General features: G+C 39.6%; 2 protein-coding genes and 1 non-coding gene across 3 annotated transcripts; 2 read left to right on the plus strand and 1 right to left on the minus strand.

Annotated features, from left to right (window-relative positions):
• The first annotated feature begins 1,607 nt into the window (after window positions 1-1,607).
• trnam-cau (transfer RNA methionine (anticodon CAU)) lies at window positions 1,608-1,681 on the plus strand. Its single transcript has one exon. It is a non-coding gene; the product is annotated as a tRNA-Met (tRNA).
• Window positions 1,682-2,058: 377 nt separating this feature from the next.
• LOC130911892 (serine/threonine-protein kinase 24-like) lies at window positions 2,059-13,872 on the plus strand. The gene is made up of 11 exons (XM_057829542.1): window positions 2,059-2,731; window positions 7,100-7,330; window positions 7,443-7,499; window positions 7,866-7,974; window positions 8,617-8,774; window positions 8,887-9,072; window positions 9,142-9,290; window positions 9,931-10,054; window positions 10,823-10,891; window positions 10,960-11,096; window positions 11,184-13,872. Exons 1-11 carry the CDS (start codon window positions 2,696-2,698, stop codon window positions 11,218-11,220), a joined length of 1,293 nt encoding a protein of 430 aa, XP_057685525.1. The 5' UTR covers window positions 2,059-2,695; the 3' UTR covers window positions 11,221-13,872.
• Window positions 13,873-14,385: 513 nt separating this feature from the next.
• Window positions 14,386-22,673, minus strand: LOC130911891 (protein downstream neighbor of son homolog). The gene is made up of 12 exons (XM_057829541.1): window positions 22,069-22,673; window positions 21,897-21,968; window positions 20,742-20,942; window positions 20,497-20,675; window positions 18,256-18,331; window positions 17,708-17,810; window positions 16,784-16,871; window positions 16,476-16,613; window positions 16,206-16,404; window positions 16,020-16,089; window positions 15,811-15,941; window positions 14,386-15,729 (listed from the first exon to the last, which is right to left on the minus strand). The coding sequence occupies exons 1-12, from the start codon at window positions 22,534-22,536 to the stop codon at window positions 15,589-15,591; spliced, it is 1,866 nt and encodes a 621-aa protein (XP_057685524.1). The 5' UTR covers window positions 22,537-22,673; the 3' UTR covers window positions 14,386-15,588.
• Window positions 22,674-22,840: the final 167 nt, after the last annotated feature.

Below are 22,840 nucleotides of genomic sequence, written 5' to 3' on the forward strand. Positions count from 1 at the left end.
CTTGGACCAAAATACATGCTTGACTTGTTAGATTCCTATGAGACATCCAGACCCCTAAGGTCGTCTGGAACTGGTCTTCTGCATGTTCCAAGAACAAGAACCAAGCAGGGTGAGGCAGCATTTAGTTATTATGCTCCTCACCTCTGGAAGAAGTTACCTGAACCTCTGAAGTATGCTCAAACTGTTAGCTCTTTTAAATCAGGGCTAAAAACGCTTTTGTTTAGCACTGCATATCCATAACTGTCTATATAATTCAATCTACCTGCTTTCTATTCCTCTTGTGCTTATCTCCATTGCTGATTTCAATTATTATTAGGAGTAGTAGTTTTTGTTTTATTTTTTATTTTTGTTTTATTTGTATTTATTTTTGTTTTATTTGTATTTATTTATTTTTATTCTGTGATTAAGTGCGATCTTTTGTCTTGGTTTTTACGTTGTATTGATTTAAATGTGATTTTTATGATCTTCGTGTGATGTAAAGCACTTTGAATTGCCTCGTGTTGAATTGTGCTATATAAATAAATTTGCCTTGCCTTGCCTTGCCTAAAAATTAATTAATCGTAATTAATCGCAATTCAAACCATCGATAAAATATGCCATATTTTTCTGTAAATTATTGTTGGAATGGAAAGATAAGACACAAGATGGATATATACATTCAACATACGGTACATAAGGACTGTATTTGTTTATTATAACAATAAATCAACAAGATGGCATTAACATTATTAACATTCTGTTAAAGCGATCCATGGATAGAGGGACTTGTAGTTCTTAAAAGAAAAATGTTAGTACAAGTTATAGAAATTTTATATTAAAACCCCTCTTAATGTTTTCGTTTTAATAAAATTTGTAAAATTTTCAATCAAAAAAATAAACTAATAGCCCGCCATTGTTGATGTCAATAATTACTTACACAATGTAATGGGTGCTGAAGCCTATAAAATCAGTCGCACCCAAGCGCCAGCAGAGGGCAGCAAAACTCCATAAAACACAAGTGAGCGTTTCACTGTACTGTCATTTAAATTTGTCTGAGCGGGACATCTGCGTTAATTGCGTCAAATATTTTAACGTGATTAGTTTAAAAAAATAATTAACGACCGTTAACGCGATAATTTTGACAGCCCTAATTAGGACACATTCAACTTTGTTGATGTGTAGGCACTGGATGCCCTGATTGCATTTCCATCCACTGTCATTACAAAACTATTTTGGTTTTAGCGAATCTAAGCCATTTCTTCATGTTGTCCTCCCATGTCGTGATGATGGCAGATGGATGCGGCATTTCCAAATGGTCTTTTTTGATACATTTTTATGAGTAATGCCACTCTAGCTCAACTGATGTTTTGGTTTCGAGGAAGTGTAAAACGAAAGTCGCGAGCAGAAATGCGGAAGTAAAACGGAAGTATTTCGGAAACCTGTCTATCGGATCTTGACAGCTTCTCAAAATAATGTGACTCGGTTACAAAAAATATGCGATCGCGACATCCCTATGAAAAACCACATTTAATTGTTTGGATGTTATAACGTGCAGTTTTATTAACTCATTTTGAGGGTTCTTTTGAATAATTTATGAATTCGCAATTTGGAGTAAAAGACGATAACTTGCCTCGTTGGCGCAGTTAGGCAGCGCGTCAGTCTCATAATCTGAAGGTCGTGAGTTCGAGCCTCACACGGGGCAATTATTTTTATTTTCAATTCCGTCTCATGCAATTACAATCGTAACTGAAACCAGAAGCACTCGTTATTGTAATTTACGGTGTGTGGTTTAATTACATTTGTATAAGTTAAAATAAGATTGAAAAAGACAAGTCCTCATGACAAACTCCACAAATTCCGATTTACAGTTTTGTGTGCAAGTGTTGTACACTGTAATTGTTCTGTTTTGACTGAATTCATGCACCAAATACTTTTTACGCAAGTAAACAAATTATGAAACCGTGCTTGAACTACAAAAATGACCCATGCATGCATGAACGAATATGGATTTTAAGGTAAACTTTTTTTCGCAGCTCAAGCGAATTTCGGTAACTCGATGTTGTCCGAATCAGAACCGCCCAGCTCAGACGTCATAACTCTGGCAAGATGGCCGGGAGTTGGGGGCTAAAGTAAGGCAGGAAATCAAAACACGGGCTACTCGGAGCTTATGAGGACGAGTGAATGCGAAGAATACCGTTGCTTTAAGACTCCGACCTTTCGAGTTTCACAATATGTGACATGCCGGGGTCGTTGTTGTTTGAGGCCGCCACGAGCAGACGACGTTCGGTTGTCTGCTACCATTGGCTAGCAAGGTAGCGAGCTAATAATGCTAGCTGTCCAGCAATCTAGCTAGTTACCTGACAAAATCCCAAGACACCCCTCATTCTGAAGGTGACAGCGGGCGAAGTGCAGTGCAAAATCTTTCATTTGGATCCTAACCAACAGTGGAATTGCTGCCGTCTGTACAGTCGTTTGGGCGTCGAAATCAAGGGAGAAGTCTACTGACTCGAGCTTACCAACTGTCTCACAGTTGGCTAAAGATCATATTGCCTTGATCGCACTATTATAATGCGTTTGATGTGGTTGAGTGGAGCTTCCGACACATTTTGAACTCGGCAATTGCTGGCGATCCCGTGGGCTCAGCTGCCAACCTACATTTACGTCACCTGACAAGTGCTGGACATTATTAAAGCCAAGGAGCTGACCCAGTCCCACCATGGCCCACCCACCGGGGAACCTGCCCGGGATGCAGGTAATATACCGTGTAACAACCTTTTTTTTTCTTTCCTGATGCCATGTCTTCTGTCTAGAAAACTATAGAGCCAGAGTTAAAACCTCAATACTGAAAAAGAATGCTGTTGTTCTTGTCTGTATAAAACCTGCGTTCGTTTATTTGAACACAAAGCAAATATTGTGTCGTATGAGATGTGCCATACTAGTCCTGGTTTAGTTTAAAATATACTTCACCCGAACTACCAACTATTGAGTTTTTCTGCTCAACGTTGAGCAGACGATGGAGCAGCGATTAAGTCTGCAAAGCAATCAGTGACATTTGCTTGATTCTGCAGCAATGGCAGTTCAGTATATTGTTCAAAGCCTTGCGAAGAAATCCAGCTTATGCTGGTTTCTGTACCAGCAAAACCAGTACCAAAACACAACAAATCCAAAGACACGCTTCTACATTAAAGTCACAAAAGCTAAGGATCAAACCCGACCATCACTGTTCAGAAGGGAGACCCATTCATGAAGCTTATGAAGGCACGGTGGAAAAGGCTGTGGGCAGTTGAAGTGGGTTCATCACCAAGGAAAGTACTCAAAGGGGAAAATGTTTACTTTTGAAGTTTTGATATTAAATCTATCTTAAGTGACACCAGTTGCGAAACCTTTCAGACGCATAAGTTTTATTGTGCCTTCTGCCAGGGTCGCCAGGATCGTGCAGAAGAGACATCTGTTTGATGCGAAATTAGTGTTAGTGTACTCGGCTCTCAACCAAGGGAGACTGCTAACGTAGGTGTTTGAATTTCTGTCAGGACTGTCCCTGATGAACATGTTTTTCAAGGTAGAACACTATTTGGCTTTTGTGTGACAAGAATTATTGTACATTAGACATGTTGACATGTAGATATGTTGGATATCTCCTTGCATGAATAACAATTGAATGTTAGAAATAGAAACAGGAATGTAACATCCCTACAAATGTTTAAAGAGCATACGGCATGAGACAAAAAGTCTTAAATGGCATTATTATGTGAATTAGAATCATATTTTGAGACGATTCGACTATATAGAACAATGAAGCAACGCGCAGATGACGAGAAATTAGTCTTTTAATCTGCCAGTTGGCCACGCCTACCATTATAGGGCTCTAGCGTCCCCAACAGGTGGATGACGTCACCGGGAGAATGGGCTCATCGGTTTTACTATTCAGCTGATTGAGGGGGAATTATTCAGAATGAGGAAAACGCGACTAAGAGCCGCAAAATGTCATTGTTTCAGTCTTTCTACTCCAATATTTTTACAAGATATTCTTTTTATCCAAGTATTTTTCCCCCAATAGCTAAATAAATGGCTTGAGAAGGACCAGTCAGCTCGTCGAGGGGGAATTATTCACAACGAGGAAAACGCGACGAAGAGAGCTGCAAAATGTCATTGTTTCTGTCTCTCTACTTCAATATTTTTACAGGACATTATTTTTATCCAAGTATTTTTCCCCAATTGCTAAATAAATGGCATGGTCATGACAAATAACAGTCTTGTGCTAAATGGAATATGAAATAATAAAAATGCACTTATTCAGGACGACATGGCAAAATTACTCCATAATGGTCAAAACTGTCGACTTCACCTTTACTGTCATACCTCCCGAACGATATTTTATGACGCCTAAATCGGGCTTATGTCATTTCCCTTCCCCGGCTTCGGAGAATGTAAACAAACCAAGAGGCGTGACTGCTAGCCGACATGCTAACCCGAACCGAGTGATGTTTCAAAGTCTTCGAAGTGGAAAATCACACATAACTAGCCCGGAACTTTTGACATGACGACTGGTTTGTCGATTGTCTTAGCTGATCGGCGGAGAGCATTTTACTGTTCGTGCTCCGGAGGAGGGCGGCTGCAGTTGTTGTGCAGCTAACGTGCAGCTAATGTGCATAAGGAGAGCTTTTTACATGCCTATCAATGATCAAACGTAAGTAGTCCTTTATTTAAAGAAAGTTTGTAGTGTTTACTTTGTAATCGCTGTATTCGCGGCTATTTTTAACACAAAGTTGCAATTTCTGATTTGGTGGAAAATTTGACAGAACATCGGGCACACCAAGAGTGCAAAAGCCGAGTATAGTGCTCGCCCGGCGGGGGAATGTGCGACAAGGAGCATGTCAGCCACAAAATGCAAGCCACCTCCGTATTAAAATGATCCCAGTATTTGACATAATACAAAACAAGATGTTTACTCACTTCCTCGTAAGTCCTACTTGTTTTGGCCAATATCCACGGTGAATGGGAACCTTTTGAAACTCCAAAAAGGCGCACACGCCTCTCCCTCATACAGCAAGATTTTTCTGCAGCCGTTTGGCTGGCGTGATGCGAAAAATAAATGTATTAATCTGCAATATCAGCTGAATCCTTAATCCTTCTCATACAACAGTACGGCTGTATAGTGAAGAGGACTCCTTCTCCCGTACACGTCACAGCGCCCTCTTCCTCAATGCAAGACCGAAGCCGGAAGTCTTGTCATTTTCGTAGCGCGGGTTTAAAAAAAACTAAATAAATATAGCGATCGCTTCCACACACATCCAAGCGGTCCATATCATTCGGGAGCATAAAATACCGCATGTATTATGAAATTAACATGCTTTTTCGTGTCACATGCACTTTAAAGCACTGTACGATTGTAAACAACACGTACATTCTAAGGGTGTGACAAAATATCGAAATGGTGATATATCATGATACTTTGTATCCCCAAAGGTTATCGATATGCTCCTGCCAAGAATCGAGATATCATTTTAAAAAGGTGTCAATGTTAAAAAAAAAGAAAAAAAAAAAAAAAAGGAACCAACAAGTTGTTATCAAAATCTTCCACCATAATACAACCCTTAGTAAAAAGTATGCAATCACCAGTCTCGGACGAGCACTCACTCAGACATTTTGTTATGTAGAACAAACTCAGATAAAAAGCTTGAAAAAAAGAAAAAAAATTAGTTCAAAAGTGCAACTCTTTAGCATTCAGAAACACTAAAAGAAATGAACAGAAAACATTGTGGTGGTCAGTGTTACTTTTATAGAGCAAGTGCAGGGAAATATATATGGAATCACTCCATTCTGAGGAAAAAAATATGGAATCATGAGAAACAAAGAAATAACAATCAAAACACATCTCTAGTATTTAGTACCACCACCCCACCACCTCTGGCTTTTATGACAGCTTGCAGTCTCTGAGGCATGGACTTGATGAGTATTCTTCATCAATTTGGTGCCAACTCTCTTTGATTGCAGTTGCCAGATCATCCTTGCAGGTCGCAGCCTTGCTGTGGACCATTTTTTTCAATTTCCACCACAGGTTTTCAATAGGGTTTAGATCTGGGCTATTTGCAGGCCATGACATTGACTGGATGAGTCTTTCTCCAAGGAATGCTTTAACAGTTTTAGCTCTGTGGCATGATGCATTGTCATCTTGGAAAATCACAAACATTTTCAATTGAAGGGATAAGAAAGCTGTCTAAAATTTCAACGTAAACTTGTGCATTCATTGAATATTTAACCATAGCCAGCTCCCCAGTGCTTTTGCCTGACATGCAGCCCCATATCATCAAGGACTGAGGGAATTTTGATGTCTTCTTCAGGCAATAATCTTTGTAAATCTCACTGGAACGGTACCAAACAAAAGTTCCAGCATAATCACCTTGTCAAGAGTCAAGAATCTGCATTGGACAAGGTGTCAAGAGTCAAAAATCTGCATTGGACAAGGTGATGATGCTGGAACTTTTGTTTGGTGCTGTTCCAGTGAGACCTTAAACGGCCCAAAATTACCTAATTGCCTGGCATTGACTGCCACTGACAGCCATAGACGTTCAATCTGTTTGAAGTGGGAGGGATGGCAGCCCTCCCAGTTCAAATGGATTGGACGTCTACTAGTGATAAACTAATTCCAATAAACACTAGAAGCTTGTTTTTCTGTTAATTAGTCTGTAGAATATCCTAGAATGATTTCCTGACCATTGTATAGATAATCGTTGTATCGCCATATCGTATCGTGAGGTACCAAGAGGTTCCCACTCCTCGTACATTCCTTTGTATACAACAGTATGCGTCCCTTGATCTACCTTATTTTGAACTATTTTTTCACAGTAGGGTTGGGTTTCTTGTTATACATCTTTTATCTGTACATGTTTTCTATATAAAGTGTGTATCATAAATGGAGGAAAGATGAGACAAAACAGATTTCATTTAATGTAACTTTGAAGAAAAGTCCATCAGATATTGTAATAGGTTGTTTTAAATAATGTGTACCTAGTAGCAAGACCGTTTTAATCATCTTTTTTTTGGGTTGTACTTTCATGTTCCTTGCTTCCCCTCACCGTGCTATTTTCTATGCCTTCACACTTCCATCTATCCTTGTCAGAACGTCAGAGTGGATCCAGAGGAGCTCTTCACAAAGCTGGAGCGAATCGGAAAGGGTTCATTTGGCGAGGTATTTAAAGGCATTGACAATCGGACTCAGAAAGTGGTGGCCATCAAGATCATTGACCTGGAAGAAGCTGAGGATGAGATCGAAGACATTCAACAGGAGATCACTGTGCTGAGCCAGTGCGACAGCCCGTTTGTCACCAAGTACTATGGCTCTTACCTGAAGGTGATGCCTCACGAACCATTTTATTTCTTGTTATTGGACAGTGAAAACTACTATCACTCAAACCTCTGTTTTATGATTTTTTCCCACCCTGTGATGTACTTTAAATGTACAGGATGCCAAATTATGGATCATCATGGAGTATTTAGGAGGAGGCTCTGCTTTAGATTTGGTGAGTAAATTTCTTAATGCAGTACTGTACTGTTGTACCTAATATAAGAAATGTGTTGATATCCAAATTAAACTGTCTGATTCTGTGTGCTTGTTTGTTTTGTTTTCTTCACTTTGTGCTGTCATGGCACATACACCTAGTTTGTATGTGTCATGGCAGTGCATCCATACTTGGTGTCATGGGAGCGAATTAAATTAGCCTAATTAGGTAGGAAACATTAGTGAAGCATGAGAACAGCCTTGTAGGGAAATGCAGGTAGTAATTGAAACTCTTGGTCACAATGTTAACATTATCAAACATAAGTACCGATGGTGTGTTTTGAAACCAAGTTATTATTTTTCTAAATTGATGTTTTATCTTAATAAGATGGAGCCAGGTTCTTTGGATGAGACCCAAATTGCAACTATTCTGAGAGAGATTCTCAAGGGACTGGAGTATCTGCACTCTGAGAAGAAAATCCACAGAGATATCAAAGGTACATTTTCATACACAATTTTGTCAAGCTGGAACTGGTGTACCTGAATACATGTACAGTACTATTAGAGCCTCAAGTTAACTGTAGATGTACATCCTCAATAAAACTGCTGACGTGAACCTGTTGTGTTACTGATACTGAACAGCTCAATTGTCTGTTCATTTTGTCAGTGCTGTATGCTTCTATTAGAAATTAGAACCACATGGTTTTTGTTTAGTTTTTTTTTTCATAGTTATTGGGTGTAAATCACCACTTTCATGAGGCTATGATGACACAATATTGATTCTTTGGAACCTGGCCCGATTCGATTTGATGGTCTTCTATCGATTTAATACAATATTTAAATATTTAAAACCAGATTTCATATCACCTGAGGTAAATAAATACAAAGTAATTTTGATGTATTTGACAAATTTGTTGGTCATAATACATTTCAGACATTTGAGTTTGCCAAAATGATGACGCAGTTGATCAATGTTTTGCTCCCCATCAATTGGGATGTTTTTTAGCAATCGATACAATGTGTCGATCCACAGCAACATAACAGTACACTCCTAGTGATAATTTCAATAAAGATGATAATTATGGTAACCATGACGGTAAATGGAAATGTTAATGCCTTTTCAACCTGACCCACCACAGCTGCCAACGTGTTACTTTCTGAGCAAGGTGAGGTGAAGCTTGCCGATTTTGGTGTGGCCGGCCAGCTCACCGACACCCAGATCAAGCGTAACACCTTTGTAGGCACGCCTTTCTGGATGGCCCCAGAGGTCATTAAGCAGTCTGCATATGACTCTAAGGTAGGACAAATGCTAACATGGTACAACACACAATGTGAAAGTTGTTCAACCTGTGGGGTGTTTATTTTGAGACTACTCAAGAATAAAGTGTGGCAACATCCCTGTATTTCAGGCCGATATCTGGTCTCTGGGCATCACCGCAATTGAGCTGGCGAAAGGCGAGCCACCACACTCGGACCTCCATCCCATGAAGGTTTTATTTTTAATCCCAAAGAATAACCCTCCGACTCTGGAGGGAAACTACAGCAAGCCACTCAAAGAGTTTGTTGAGGCTTGCCTCAATAAGGAGCCCAGTTTTGTAGGTATTCCATACATTGTTTCCCTGTAGCCTTACATTTAGGGTTTTTTGCCTGCTTCATTTTTGCAGAGGCCGACTGCTAAGGAGCTGCTGAAACATAAGCTAATTGTACGCCATGCTAAAAAGACGTCCTACTTGACTGAGTTAGTGGACAAGTATAAACGGTGGAAGGCGGAGCAGTCGAGAACCGCTGAGTCTAGTTCTGATGAGTCAGACTCGTAAGTATTAATGTTTTTGCAATCGAGGTTATGGTACTTACAGTACATGCAATGTGGAAATCTAAATGTTTTATGTATTTGACACGGCACAAATTGTTGCCATAGTTGAAGGTGTTTAAAAAAAAAAAATCTCTAGTAATTAAAATAAACACTCCAAAGCATGTAAAACGGAGACACGCCAACAGCTCAAATTCAATATTTTGATGTTTTTGTGTCAAATCCTTGTCTTGTGGCTGCCTAATACGTATCCACTAGCTTCTAGCTTTTATTTCCCCCATCAATCTTCTGTGCGTGCATGTATGGGGCAGTCAAGTGAAGTCTATTATTTTTCTTTGTTAGCTGATTCATGAGGTTTGTTACTTGGTTCACCATGTTGGCAAAGTTGGGATAGCACAGTCCACACTGGTTTACTTTCATTTAAAACGAGGACTAAAAGTTAAAAGAGGAAAATTATTTTATGTGTAGAGAAATTTTTTGTCTATACATGACAGTTTAAAAAAACTTGTTTTGTATCCAATTCATCGCAGTGTTGTTGTTGTTTTTTTTAAAGAAATTATATCAGTATTGTGAACAATTTTTTTCTTAAATGAGCCCCTTATATGATCCCCTATATAATGTGCAATCTTATTATGTATGTTAGGGAGCAGGATGGACAAGCATCAGGTGGAGATGACTTTGGCAGTGACAATTGGATCTTTACCATCCGTGAAAAGGACCCAAAGAAACTACAGAACGGCGAGGGGCAGTCAGGGGCCACTGAACAGGTGCCATAGACTTCCCAAATCAATTCAAATGGACCACTCGTTTGTTAATTACCGTCATTCCATCAACACAAGAAAGTTGCAAACATTTATTCCAAATGCTCTAAAAAGGGCTGATAATCCTTTCAGTTAAAAAAAAAAAAAAAAAAAAAAAATGAATCCAACGTTAACAACTAATGATAAGGTGGTGTCATTATTGCCTCTTTGGTGCCCCACATCTCGCAACTTAAATTTGCCTTTTCATTTTGCTCTGTAATTACGTTGGCTGCACTACAGCTCAGTGCTGCCTGTATTTTGCTGCACAACACATTAAACTTTGGTTTTGGACTTGTCAATACTGCAAAAACACATTAAAATGTTGAGTAACTGTGTTCTACTAACTTGTTAGGGTAGTGCAGATGACAATTTGCAGAACAGAAAAAAGAAGCAATTTTTTTCAGGACATTTGGTAATACTAAATCTGCCTAGTAGATGTTTCTATTCCAAAGTCACAAGGGAGGCAAAAAATACTTAAAAAAAAAAAGATTTTAATTTAATATGGCTTGTATTTATCATAATCATTTATAAAACAGCATTATGTGTGGAAACAGCTAAGTGACAAATACTAGTAAGTCAGTACAAATGTTCGATTTTACCATAGTAGGTTACGTGTTATTTTGAAGTCCATCCTAATTGCTAGAACATTTGCCAAACATGGATGGCTGCTTGTATATTTTTGCCAAACTTTAGTGGTGGAGTTCTACACTCTTTACTTTCCATAATTCTTTGTAGACAAAAGACATTCCCAAGAGGCCTTATTCACTGAGCCTGACGACAGTCATCTCTCCTGCATTAGCCGAGGTAACAAGACAAAAATCCACCATAAAAAAAATAATTATTGGTTACTAAGTAATTGGTACCATACCTAGCTAAAGGCCAGACAGGAGCACATGGACCGGAACCCTGTGGTCCTAGACGACTTGAAGGAGGCCATCTTGCGGGCTGAGGAGGCTTACCCTGGCATTTCAGATTCCCTGGTGGCTCACATGATCCACAGACTCCAGAGGTACCACAACTACCACCCCACTTGTCCAGATTGTGATTATTCTACTTTAATATGAATGTCCCTCTTTACATGTTTTTCTTTTTGTAGTTTCTCCACAAGCAGGTCATCATCTTCTATCCCATAGTGAGTGACTTTCTGCTCCCCACCCATGGAACAATCTTGCTCCCTTCTCTCTGCCATAGACCTCAACCAGTAGCAGCTGATCTCGATCAACATCTATTCTGCCGAGACTTGTACTGACATTGCTGCTATGCAGATTGTTTTTTTCTCGCCGAAGAGCTCCCAAAGCCCCTGGGGCAAGACTTCACCCCACTCCTCCCTTTTAACTCAAGCAAGCGGCATATCCCACGGGAACTTTTTGAAAAAGCATGCTTGGTGTGAACATCTCCTTTCCACCAAACATGCCTACAAGTTAAAAACAGCATTTTTTGTTTTTTTTAAAACCTCAGGTAAAGTGCTTTAAGTTGACTTTCAAATGGCGGAGTCAATTTGCAGCAGCTCAATCACTGTATACAAAATGATGCCCCCCACCCCCACACACACATATTTTGTAGACGCTTCTACTGAAAAGAAACAGAAATGGCTGAAACTGTCAAAAGGAATTACTTGCTTGTCCGGTCTTTATCATTTGATTTTTCTTAGATTTGCCAATCTAAGTTATGGAGCTTTCTGACATAATTGTGGCGCAATATAGATATAACGTACACACAATGCTTTTTACTGCCCTCGACATACTAATATGTGGCCACCAGGGTTGTTAATCTTACTTTAAAAAGTGGTTACAAATTACTTCTCCCAAAAAGTGATTTAGTGCTTGGTTAGCTCATTGTAAGAATACTCCGCAAAGTAGGTGATGTTAGTACAGTAAAATTATTACATTATACATTCTGTAACATCTTTCACATCTAAGATATTTATATTAACTGATTGAAGAAGAAAAACACTACAGTATTTTAGAACATTTGGTATTTGGATAAAATACACTCACCGGCCACTTTATTAGGTACCCCTGTCCAACTGCTCGTTAACACTTAATTTCTAATAAGCCAATCACATGGCGGCAACTCAGTGCATTTAGGCATGTAGACATGGTTTAAGACCATCTCCTGCAGTTCAAACCGAGCATCAGTATGGGGAAGAAAGGTTGAGTGACTTTGAATGTGGCATGGCAGGGTTTACAGAGAATGGTCCGAAAAAGAAAAAATATCGTGACTCAAATAACCACCCGTTACAACCAAGGTAGGCAGAAGAGCATCTCTGAACGCACAGTACGTCGAACTTTGAGGCAGATGGGCTACAGCAGCAGAAGACCACGCCGGGTGCCACTCCTTTCAGCTAAGAACAGGAGACTGAAGCTACAATTTGCACAAGCTCATCGAAATTGGACAGTAGATGATTGGAAAAAAGTTGCCTGGTCTGATGAGTCTCGATTTCTGCTGAGACATTTGGATGGTAGGGTCAGAATTTGGCGTCAACAACATGAAAGCATGGATCCATCCTGCCTTGTATCAACGGTTCAGGCTGGTGTTGGTTGTGTAATGGTGTGGGGAATATTTTCTTGGCACTCTTTGGGCCCCTTGGTACCAATTGAGCATCGTTGGAATGCCACAGCCTACCTGACTATTGTTGCTGACCATGTCCATCCTTTTATGACCACAATGTACTCAACTTCTGATGGCTACTTTCAGCAGGATAATGCGCCATGTCATAAAGCTGGAATCATCTCAGACTGGTTTCTTGAACATGACAATGAGTTCACTGTACTCAAATGGCCTCCACAGTCACCAGATCTCAATCCAATAGAGCATCTTTGGGATGTGGTGGAACGGGAGATTCGCATCATGGATGTGCAGTCGACAAATCTGCACCAACTGTGTGATGCCATCATGTCAATATAGACCAAACTCTGAGGAATGCTTCCAGCACCTTGTTGAATCTATGCCACGAAGAATTGAGGCAGTTGTGAAGGCAAAAGGGGGTCCAACCCGTTACTAGCATGGTGTACCTAATAAAGTGGCCGGTGAGTATATATTAGTCTAAGAAAACACAAATGTATACTGACCGTTAACCAGTGCTAACCTCTATAACTGTATGCCTACTGCACAATAAACAGAACACTATCCTTAAATATTCCGTAAAGTAACAATATTAAACATAAAGTTTGAGAACGCTACCTTTGAAATTCTGTGGCCCATCGCCATTATCGCTGCCATTGCCAGTGTGAAGCAGGGTATGATCCGCCGACTGAGCCAATCATCTCATTTACAACGGCGTCACCACCCTCTCCCCGCTCCGCTCTCTCCCAGGCAGCTGTTTCAAAATCAGACACCTTTCACATCATTCAACCAAATTGTAGTAACGCGCCCCTTCACATCCTCAGTGAAGGTAAAAAGCGTCACAAAGATGGGAAAATTACGGTAGATAACAGAAAAAAATAACGCCGTAATGAATACCACTAGTGGCCACCAAATTGGTAAATGTGCGCACAGAATTGTTATTTGAAGGTTTATTACGAAGAAACAGTGTCCCGGTAACCAAATGATTGGGTCTGTGTACCCGTGTATCCTTTGGCCATTCGTTTTTCCTTCTCATTTTGGAAAACAAACGGCACAAAACGAGCCCAATTCCATTTGTTTTTGTGTTAACAAAAAATGAGAACTGAATCGTCTGTTTTCCAAATAAAAACTGCAAATTTAATGGCCAAAAGGTACACGGACCCTATTGGCACTTTAACTTGAAATGGCAATCCATCCAAAACATCTTTTTCTTAAATGTATTATTTACATGCCTTTTAGTAATGATGCCTTGCTGTGTCAGGCATTTTAGCAGGTGCCAGTTGTCATTTGAATCTTTGCCAAAAATATCAAGTATCTACTCATATTCCTTATCATTTGGTAGCTTTAAACACTTGTTACAGCCCAATCATTGTTCCCATAGAAAGTGTGCTGAAGACACTCCAAGGGCCACAAATTAGCATTTGTGTGCACAGAATTTCTATATTGCAGCCAATTTTGTCATGGCTCCAGTGTAAGTGTTTTCCTAGTCTGTGTCCCAAATTTCAATCCTTCCATTTCAAAGACCTGCGGAAAGCAACTGTGTTTTAAGGGTGGAAGGGATTATGTGGTAACACAGCCAAACAATGCCCTCCTAACACAGGAAGTGCCATTGTTTCTCCTATTTTTTGGAATGACTGTTGTAGTCTTTTTTTTTTTTTTTTTTTTTTTTTTACTCCATGCAAGTGTGGCACTTACTGAAAGAGAACCTAAAGCAAACAGTTATACAGTTGCTAATAGCCATGTGTTGCTATGTTTACTTAAGAGCTCCAGAATCTACTGTGCTAATGCAGCAATAATGTTGAAAAGTTGTATGACTTGTCAGCACTGGTAAGAAGAAAATTTAAATATTTTTATAACTGCAGATATGGAATGCTTAGCAAAATTTAAAAAAGGCTACATGAAATATTACTTTAAGGAAATAATTGTGTACATTTATTTATCATAGCTGGCAGTTTATAGTACTGTATATATTTGCTTGTCATTTGAAAAGTTAAATGTAAGCTTTTAAAGTGGCATAAGAATAAAGATGCTACAACAGATGTTTATGGCTCCCCAATTCTAGTAGAAAATGCATTGCAACATTCGTATATTGATATAAAACACAAACCACACATGCAGCTGACTTTGGCGAAGAGGCAGGCTACATCGTGGACTGGCTACTAGTAAATCACAGGGCACAATAATAATATAGAATCAGTGTATTGTTTTAACACAACATCCCAAATTCATTGAAGTTGTAATATGAAACGATGATACATAGTTTGCGGTCATGACGACCCTCCGAAGGAAACCAACTACCACGCGGCTTGTGACAAAAATGAGTTTGATGCCCGATTTACACACGAGCGCCCTCTAGCAGTCAGATGCAAGGTAATTACTGTCGTTTCGGTTAACTCCTAAAGTACTTAATTTAAATCCTTTTTCATTTAATCAAATCATTTTAAGTAATCACGTTCTTTCCAATATTTAAGTGCATTGTACATTTTCAGGCTGTAATGTTATAGTTTTAAAATTTTAGGACATTCTGTTTTTGATGACCTATTAAGTTGTAGTATTTTGATAGATTAATACTTTTAAAGATGGTACTTGGTGTAAGATGTCTGAAAAATAACGTTTTCGTTTTCAGTGAACCTAACATGCATTTTAATGTAGAAGGAACCTGAATCAGTGCAGAAAACCCCGAATAACTTAACTCCACACATTAAGCATGGTGCTGAGAATTGAATACCAAACCTCAGATAGTTAAGCCACTTGTCTAAATTGCTTTCCATACACAAACTAGTTCTGACCATTAAAAAAAAAGGCGGCAAATGTATGTTCACCAATTAAAACCAAAGTTTTAAATATGAAGGACATCAAATGTGTATGGAGTTTGGAGCAACAAAACAGGAATGATACGAAACAACCCCTACGTGAAACCAAAAATTGCAAACAAATCACTTCTTCCAACTGTAGTTGTAGTTATTCATGGTGATTTGTGTGAGAGCTGTCTTTCCCAGGCTGGATGGTTGCATCAGCTGTTGGATGGAGGCTGGATTAAGGCCAAATGCCAACAGGTCTGGTGAGCCACTCGTACACTATCCCAAACAAAAATATGAAATCAAGGAAAATGAATGCGATTGGATTGTTGCTGAGGTTTTTATTTTTTTCATCATTACCTGTTGCCCGTTTCTATGAACATTCAGGATGGCTGTGGGCGTGTGCGTGTAAAGCGTGGCTGAGAAATTTCCTTTCTGTGCGGGCCTGAGCAATGTTGTGATGGCATGGAGAGAGGTTGGCAGGATAGGTCCTTAAGCAAAAAACAAAAACTTGTTTTACTGCTCCCTCCGTTAGCCTCGTGGGTTTCGGTTGCACCAGTGACACTCACCTGTTATCTCCATACTGCTAATGTTCTGGTAGGCAGAACCAACCTGGCTCTTGACATTTACACAACGGGCCTAAAATACAGATTTCCTTATTGACTTATTTTAATTATTTTCAAAAGCAGGGTCTACATTTGTTTTGCCTTAGTATTGTATTTGCATTCCAAAGTACTTATGCAACATGTGGTTACCTTAAGCGAATGCATCGAAGCACCTCTAAAAGCAACGGGGGCCAGAATGGTCGGTGGTAGCCCTGCCTGAGACCCCGCCACTGCCACTGCACTCTTACAGTTGATGAGAAAGTTGATGAGTGTAAACGTGTGCATCCCCTCTACAAACACCACAGATTCCGGCTTGTGGTCAACATTCACCGTTCGGCCACCCTTATGCCTAGACAACAACGGTCAAGGACAAAACAGTGAAGGGGAAACTATTTGGTGTAGTCAGAAGCTGGAGGATACAGTGGGATGCTGATGCAGTCTGGCTTCTTGATCTTGTCCTGGACTCCCATCTCCTTTAGCCATGAGATGCTGCGGCCTTCGTCTTCGTCCTCAGCTTCAAGGCTATCTGAGCAGCACTCATCCTCGAGGTGGTCTGACCTTAAGAGAGAAGTTATTCATCGATGACAAAGTTTTTTAGCTTTACTGTACGTTCAGTGAGAGTTAAGTACATTTTGTCATAAAAAAAAAAACCTGAAAATAATTGAATTTTATGTGGAACGACATTTTTTCTTCCTTGAAATGTATCTATAAACTTTAAAATATCTCACTCTTTCTGCTGTGGCGTCTCCTTGTCACCAAGAATCTGTGGCTCTCTGCTTGTCCTTTCTTCCACTAGAGGCAGCCTGAACTCGATACCTAGTCATCAAAAAGGACAGGAATTACAGTGGTACCTCTACTTACGAACATCTCTGCAAATTTAATTTTCAGGTTATGACAAGCCCCTAGGGAAAATAATTGCCTCTTGTTATGAAAAATGTCACTTATCAAGTGGCAAAATACAATATGGTACTGTAAAAGATACATGTGTACTTGCTTTTAAATGTTGCGCTATAAGATCCTGCTTCGCTATTGGTCATAATCTTCCCCACCATGCTTCAGTAATGCGATTCTGCTCTCCCAATGGCCTATTGTTGGTAACGTTTCAATTTGGATGTCGGCAGTATAACGACGTGCACAGGCACGATGGTGTCATTACAGCAGGTTGATGTCTTCGCCCAAAAAACCACAAGTTTGGTCACGTTTTTGTCTCAGTCAAGTCTTTTTTTAAGCCTCCAAACGTTTTATATTAGTAGCACATTAGAGTACAGGTCTCCTCGCGTTTTTGTGCCATGCAGAGAGAGATAGGCGACTGGCACCATTGATCTCGTGAAAGAGGAAATTGCCTCACTCGAAAGGATTTAAAAAAAAATTTTTTCCTTTGCATTATGTTCTATTATCTACTTTATTAAAGGGTATTAACCTTTAAGTATATGGAATGATTCTAATTGTTTGGCTGTTGTTTTATTCCGGCTTTACCCCGATTATAAAATTTAATGTGGCGTTTCAGTAGTGATTAGGGCATTTACATAGAAAACGCGTCTCTACTTACGGAATATTCAGTTTACAAGATCATTTACAGAACCAATTGATGTCGTAAATAGAAGTACCACTGTAATTGAATAAAAATCCAAGTGGCATAGGCAAAACCTCACCGTCAGCCCTCATGGCTTCCCGGAGGCCACTGGTTGTGGGAGAAACCAGTGCATTTATGCTGCTTGAGCCTCCCAGTCCAGCTGCCCGGAACAACACTGTGAACTGAAAGAAAACAAACATGCTCAGAGACCTACACGAGCTCAGTAAGATAACAATGATCAACAAGAATGCATCAAGCCTCAATAAATTTACTAGTACATCTACTTAGCTTCTTTTTGTTTTAATTGTTATTATGCAATTCAAATTTAACAGGTTTTTACAGTTTGCGAAATTGTTTACCGAGGTTTACTTCCATTTTACAGGCTCTTTAAGTTATAGCTTTGTTTTACAAAAATGTGAGAGCGGAAAGAGCGGAACATAAAAGGCATTTGTAATTATTTTTAGGTGAAAAGTGTATTTCAACACAAGTGTTTGAAGTTACTGTCAAAAGTCAAGGTACCATTTTGCTATCGTTATTCTGCATAGCAGCATACAGCATCATATGTCTTCTAACTGCATTTCCTGCATTGTAGTTGCCACCAGCTAAAATGATGAATAAAAGTTATACCTGATAGGAGCAGACATAGAAGTAAGGACACAGCTTGGCCTTTAGGAGACTGTAGAGTGACGACAGACTGGCTGACCTGCACAAAAAATCAAGGAATTATTTGTGTGCATTTGTGCAAGATTTTATAAAATCTAGAGGATTGATTTACCACCACTGTGAGAAATTGTGCTTCTTTTATGGTCACTTTGTCAATTTCTTTTGATTTGGGTTGTAAGGCCAAACTTAAGTGTGCTTTATAATCACTACAGCTTGACTGAAGTGTGGAAAAAAGAACAATTAAATTACTGTATTGTCCTCCCATGTGGGCTAAGAGGGACACATACACAAATGAGAACACTTGTAAGGCACTGCTGTCTGCCACAGCCCACGACTCACACCCAGATGCTCACAAAGATTAACCAAACAAAACCGCTGACCTAGTGAGTAACGTCTGTAGCCCATGCCCTGCAATCACTTGGGTTGGCCGTTTAAAACGTTTGTTCAGTGTCCACCTCTTGCAAGTATTACTGTTTGCCCCTTTCAATAAGCAGTTGAAGGCATCCGTGACTAGAGCTGGGAATCTCTGGGCACCTAACGATTCGATTACGATTACGATTCAGAGGCTCCGATTCGATTATAAAACGATTATTGATGCACCCCCCCTCCTTTTTTTTCTCTCTTTTTTTTTTTTTTTTTTTTTTTTTAATGTTTTGTACATTAGTTCCAAAATTGTTCAAAAATACTCTCAGGCTAAACCACACTACTATTTCAGTATCAAGTTAACATATAGCAGTAAACAAATATACAAAAATAACATTAAATAAAAAACTCCAGTCCCCATTCTGTATCAGCAGCTTTAAACTACATTCAATTAATTTAATGTTGTGAATCAACCGTTAAATTTGTTAAAATTGCTCCCGTTATTCCATAATTTCCCTTTTGTCTACTTTCGACATGTGAAAGTTTTAAAACTATTTTAAAGATAGATTCAAGTCAATATTTTACCGATTTAGGAGTATTTTAGATAAAAAGTTAATTAGGTTTGCTTGGAAGGTTCGCTACAACAGCCTTGCAGGGAAGTGTACTGCTTTAAGATGGCGGCCGTTTATAACGCCTGCATCTAGCTTTTTGTAGATGTGCTGCTAACACTACCAAATCTATATTGCATCTAGTCCTATATAAATGATATCCACCGTAACATTATATGGATGTACTTGTAGCAGCCTTTCGGCAGCAGTCAGGTATGTTGTTGTGTTTTTTTATCTCGTTGCATGAGTTGAGCTAGAGCCGTGAGTTGAGCATTGGCATTACCCGAGGGGCCGGGTAATGGGAAGCATGATGTTTAGCTACTCTCGCTCCGTTCCGTCCCGAAGACCGCGCGGCGCGCTGAGTGTTATGTACTTCCGCTTTACTTTGCATATTTCAATAATCGGAATTTGGATGTTTGTGAATCGTTCTCGAATCTTCCACGGCCGAATCGCGAATAATCTAAGAATCGGAAATTTTGCACACCTCTATCCGTGACGTAGGAAAATTGCTCTTCTTTTCTTCCTCACTTCAACCAAAGTAGCAAATCTAATACTCATATTGCAAATACAGGGTGACCCAAAAAATGGGAACTTTTTACAATCCAATAAAACCAACTAGAGTAATGGCAGAAAAATATTTAATTCATAGTAACTGAAACCTTAAAACATGCCATTTGAAAAACAATTATGGAATTTTTGTTTAAAAATGACATCCTTTAAATGGCGTCTTCCTGCATAAATGCATTTTTGAAATCTGGTGTTGAACCCTGTTGAAAATAAAAAAGGGAATTTTGGTATATTGGCAGACATGAGCAAGTTACAGCACTGACAGTGACCTTGAGCAAGTAAACATTGTGCCATTTTAGTAACCACGTTGAATTCAGAGTGAAATTCACAGTATCCCAGATGAGGAATCTCAACAGCAGATTTTAAGAATGCAATCGTACAGGAGGACGCCATTTACTAAACGTCATTTTTTAACAATTTAAATTCCATCAATGTTTCTTAAATGGCATGTTTTAAGGTTTCAAATACCACAAAGAAAATATTTTTTCTTCAATCTTGGTTTTATTGGATTGTTAAAAAACTTTTTTTTTTTGGGGAGGGGGGGGGGTAAAAAGCTGTATAACTTATAGGACATGATTGTTTGCTGGCGTGGTATTATTATGATGTAAAATATGTGCAATAGCTCAACAAAGGTAGGGAAACAGTGACCAAGAAGGCTCATCCTTACCATTCACTCATAAGCACTCGCTGCAGATCTGCATCTTGTGCCCAAGGGGCACTTTTTCCAGTAAATCGTCGCTCAGCATTGATCCTGGGGAAAAGAGGCAACCAAGGCAGGCTAGGATGTTGCCAATAGATCAGACTCTGCTGAAAGGCACAGCGAAGTTCTGTACATGACTTCGGATCCTGTGGGAGGAACAATGAAACAAAATACAATATTTACTTTTTAAAACAAGGAAAAATTGACTGTACCTGCAAGTTATGGGGCAATGTGCTAAACTGTGCTCGGCAGTGCTGGCTGAGCCCTAAGGCTTCCTCCTGAGCTTTCGGCTGCTCACACCAAGACAGTGACAGCGAGGACGTGAAAAGAAGACGGGTCTTCAAGCTCCAGTCGGAGGGATACTCTGTGCACAGAGCAGCTGCTATAGAGAGAGGAGAAATGGCCTGTGGGCTCTGGATGGATAGAAAGGAAAACCCGAAAACATAAATAGGCATTGGTTAGAAAATAAATTGGAAATTTGATCAAAATGTTCAGGAATAACTTTCGTCATGCATGCAAATTTATGTTACGTTGTCGGTGTCTTGCATATATAAACATAAACAATGTTGTAGAGTAGGAGTGGGAACCTCTTGATATCTCACGATACGATACGATTTGCGATACAAAGCTCTTGAGAACGATGATCTGACGATACAACGATTATCGATACATTGGTCAGGAAATCATTCTAGGATATTCTACAAACAACTAATACACAGAAAAACAAGCTTCTGCTGTGAATTGGAATGTGTTTATCACTAGAAGATGTCCAATCCATTTGAATGTCTATGGGCGTCAGTGGCAGCCAATGCCAGGCAATGAGGTAATTTTTGGCCATTTAAGGTCATTTCTCTGTTGATTTTCAGTTACCGTCTGTTTATTTTGGGGTATTTTATGGGTCACTTCCTGTTTATTTAGAATTACAGAACAAGAAGTGACCAGGGAATCATTAAAATGATTAGGCAGTGACTCAAAATCAATGGGAAATGACCTGTAAATGCCCTAAAATGAACAGCAAGTGACCTGTAAATGCCGTTAAAATTGGACAGAATGACTGTGAATGCTCTGGTTTCGAATGAACGGACGTTCCCAGTCTAAATCTATTAGGTGTCGAGCACCGTCAATGCAGCCTTAGATTTAACTGAGACACTATTATAGTGGAAGATTTTGGTGGCAACTTGTTGATTCCTTTTTATTTTTTAAGACATCGACACCTTTTTTAAAACAATATCTCGATTCTTGGCAGGAGCATATTGATAACCTTTTGGGATACAGGGTATCACGATATATCACAATTTCGATATTTTGTCACACCCTTATTGTAGAGTAAGACCCTTCACCCCTACCACCTCCTCCACTCAATGTACCTTCAACAGAGGTGCTTTAGTGTCTTCCTCGCTTTCCTCGAAGAGAGAGTCATCTTCCGAGAGAGAACACTTCTAGCGTGGAAAAGAGATGACATCACAGATCGCATCCACCCGATTCGAACTGGGTGTCAACACTGGCAATTTGACTGACAAACGCTTCCAATAGACTAACCTGCTTGTCGTTTTCTTGTCGGGACACAACGTCTAACGTGTCCAACAATTCTGAGAAAGGTAAACCGTTCCTTTTTGATGTGAAATCTTCTCTTGATTTTTTATTTTCTCGCTTTTGGCCGCCCGCCTCGTCGTCGTCCACGTCTTTTCCTTCGTCGTTATAAACGAGACGTTTCTTCCCCTGACCATGTCTGTTCTCAATGTTTGCGAAGGGGTTCCTGCGTTTCACCCCACCACCGGAGCGAGCACGATTGCTGGAAAAAAGTGGGCCAGGAGAGAAGGGACGGACACACGGGGAAGGGGTGCTTTGCTCGGTGCCGCTGGCGTCGCTGCTTGGGCTATCGAAAGCTTCGCTGCGGGCTCTTTTTCTTCGCATTCGCATAATTTCCGATGGTCGTTTGAAGTTGGGAGAATAGCTCGATCCTTCGGACATTGTGCAAACTACTATTTTATCTTTTACGTCCAACATTTAACACACATAAAATCGTGCAAATGTAATCCCCAAATTACTCGATGATTTTAAAATCTGGCGCCTTACGAAATGACAACTAGTTTGTACTTCCGTCTTTCTCTTCTTCTTTGAATGAAGTAGCAGTGTGCATCCAGTGTTCATTACCGCCATCTAACACCCGGAGGCCATAGTAGCATGACAGCATTTAAATTTTTTTATTTATTTATTTATTTATTACAGCGGATGGTGTGGAAAAATAAAGAGAAGGGAGGGGCCTTCATCACTAGTTATTGATACATTAAAAGTCTTATTTCTTTGGGGC

Source organism: Corythoichthys intestinalis, chromosome 2 (genome assembly GCF_030265065.1).
Source record: "Corythoichthys intestinalis isolate RoL2023-P3 chromosome 2, ASM3026506v1, whole genome shotgun sequence".
Taxonomy (NCBI): domain Eukaryota; kingdom Metazoa; phylum Chordata; class Actinopteri; order Syngnathiformes; family Syngnathidae; genus Corythoichthys; species Corythoichthys intestinalis.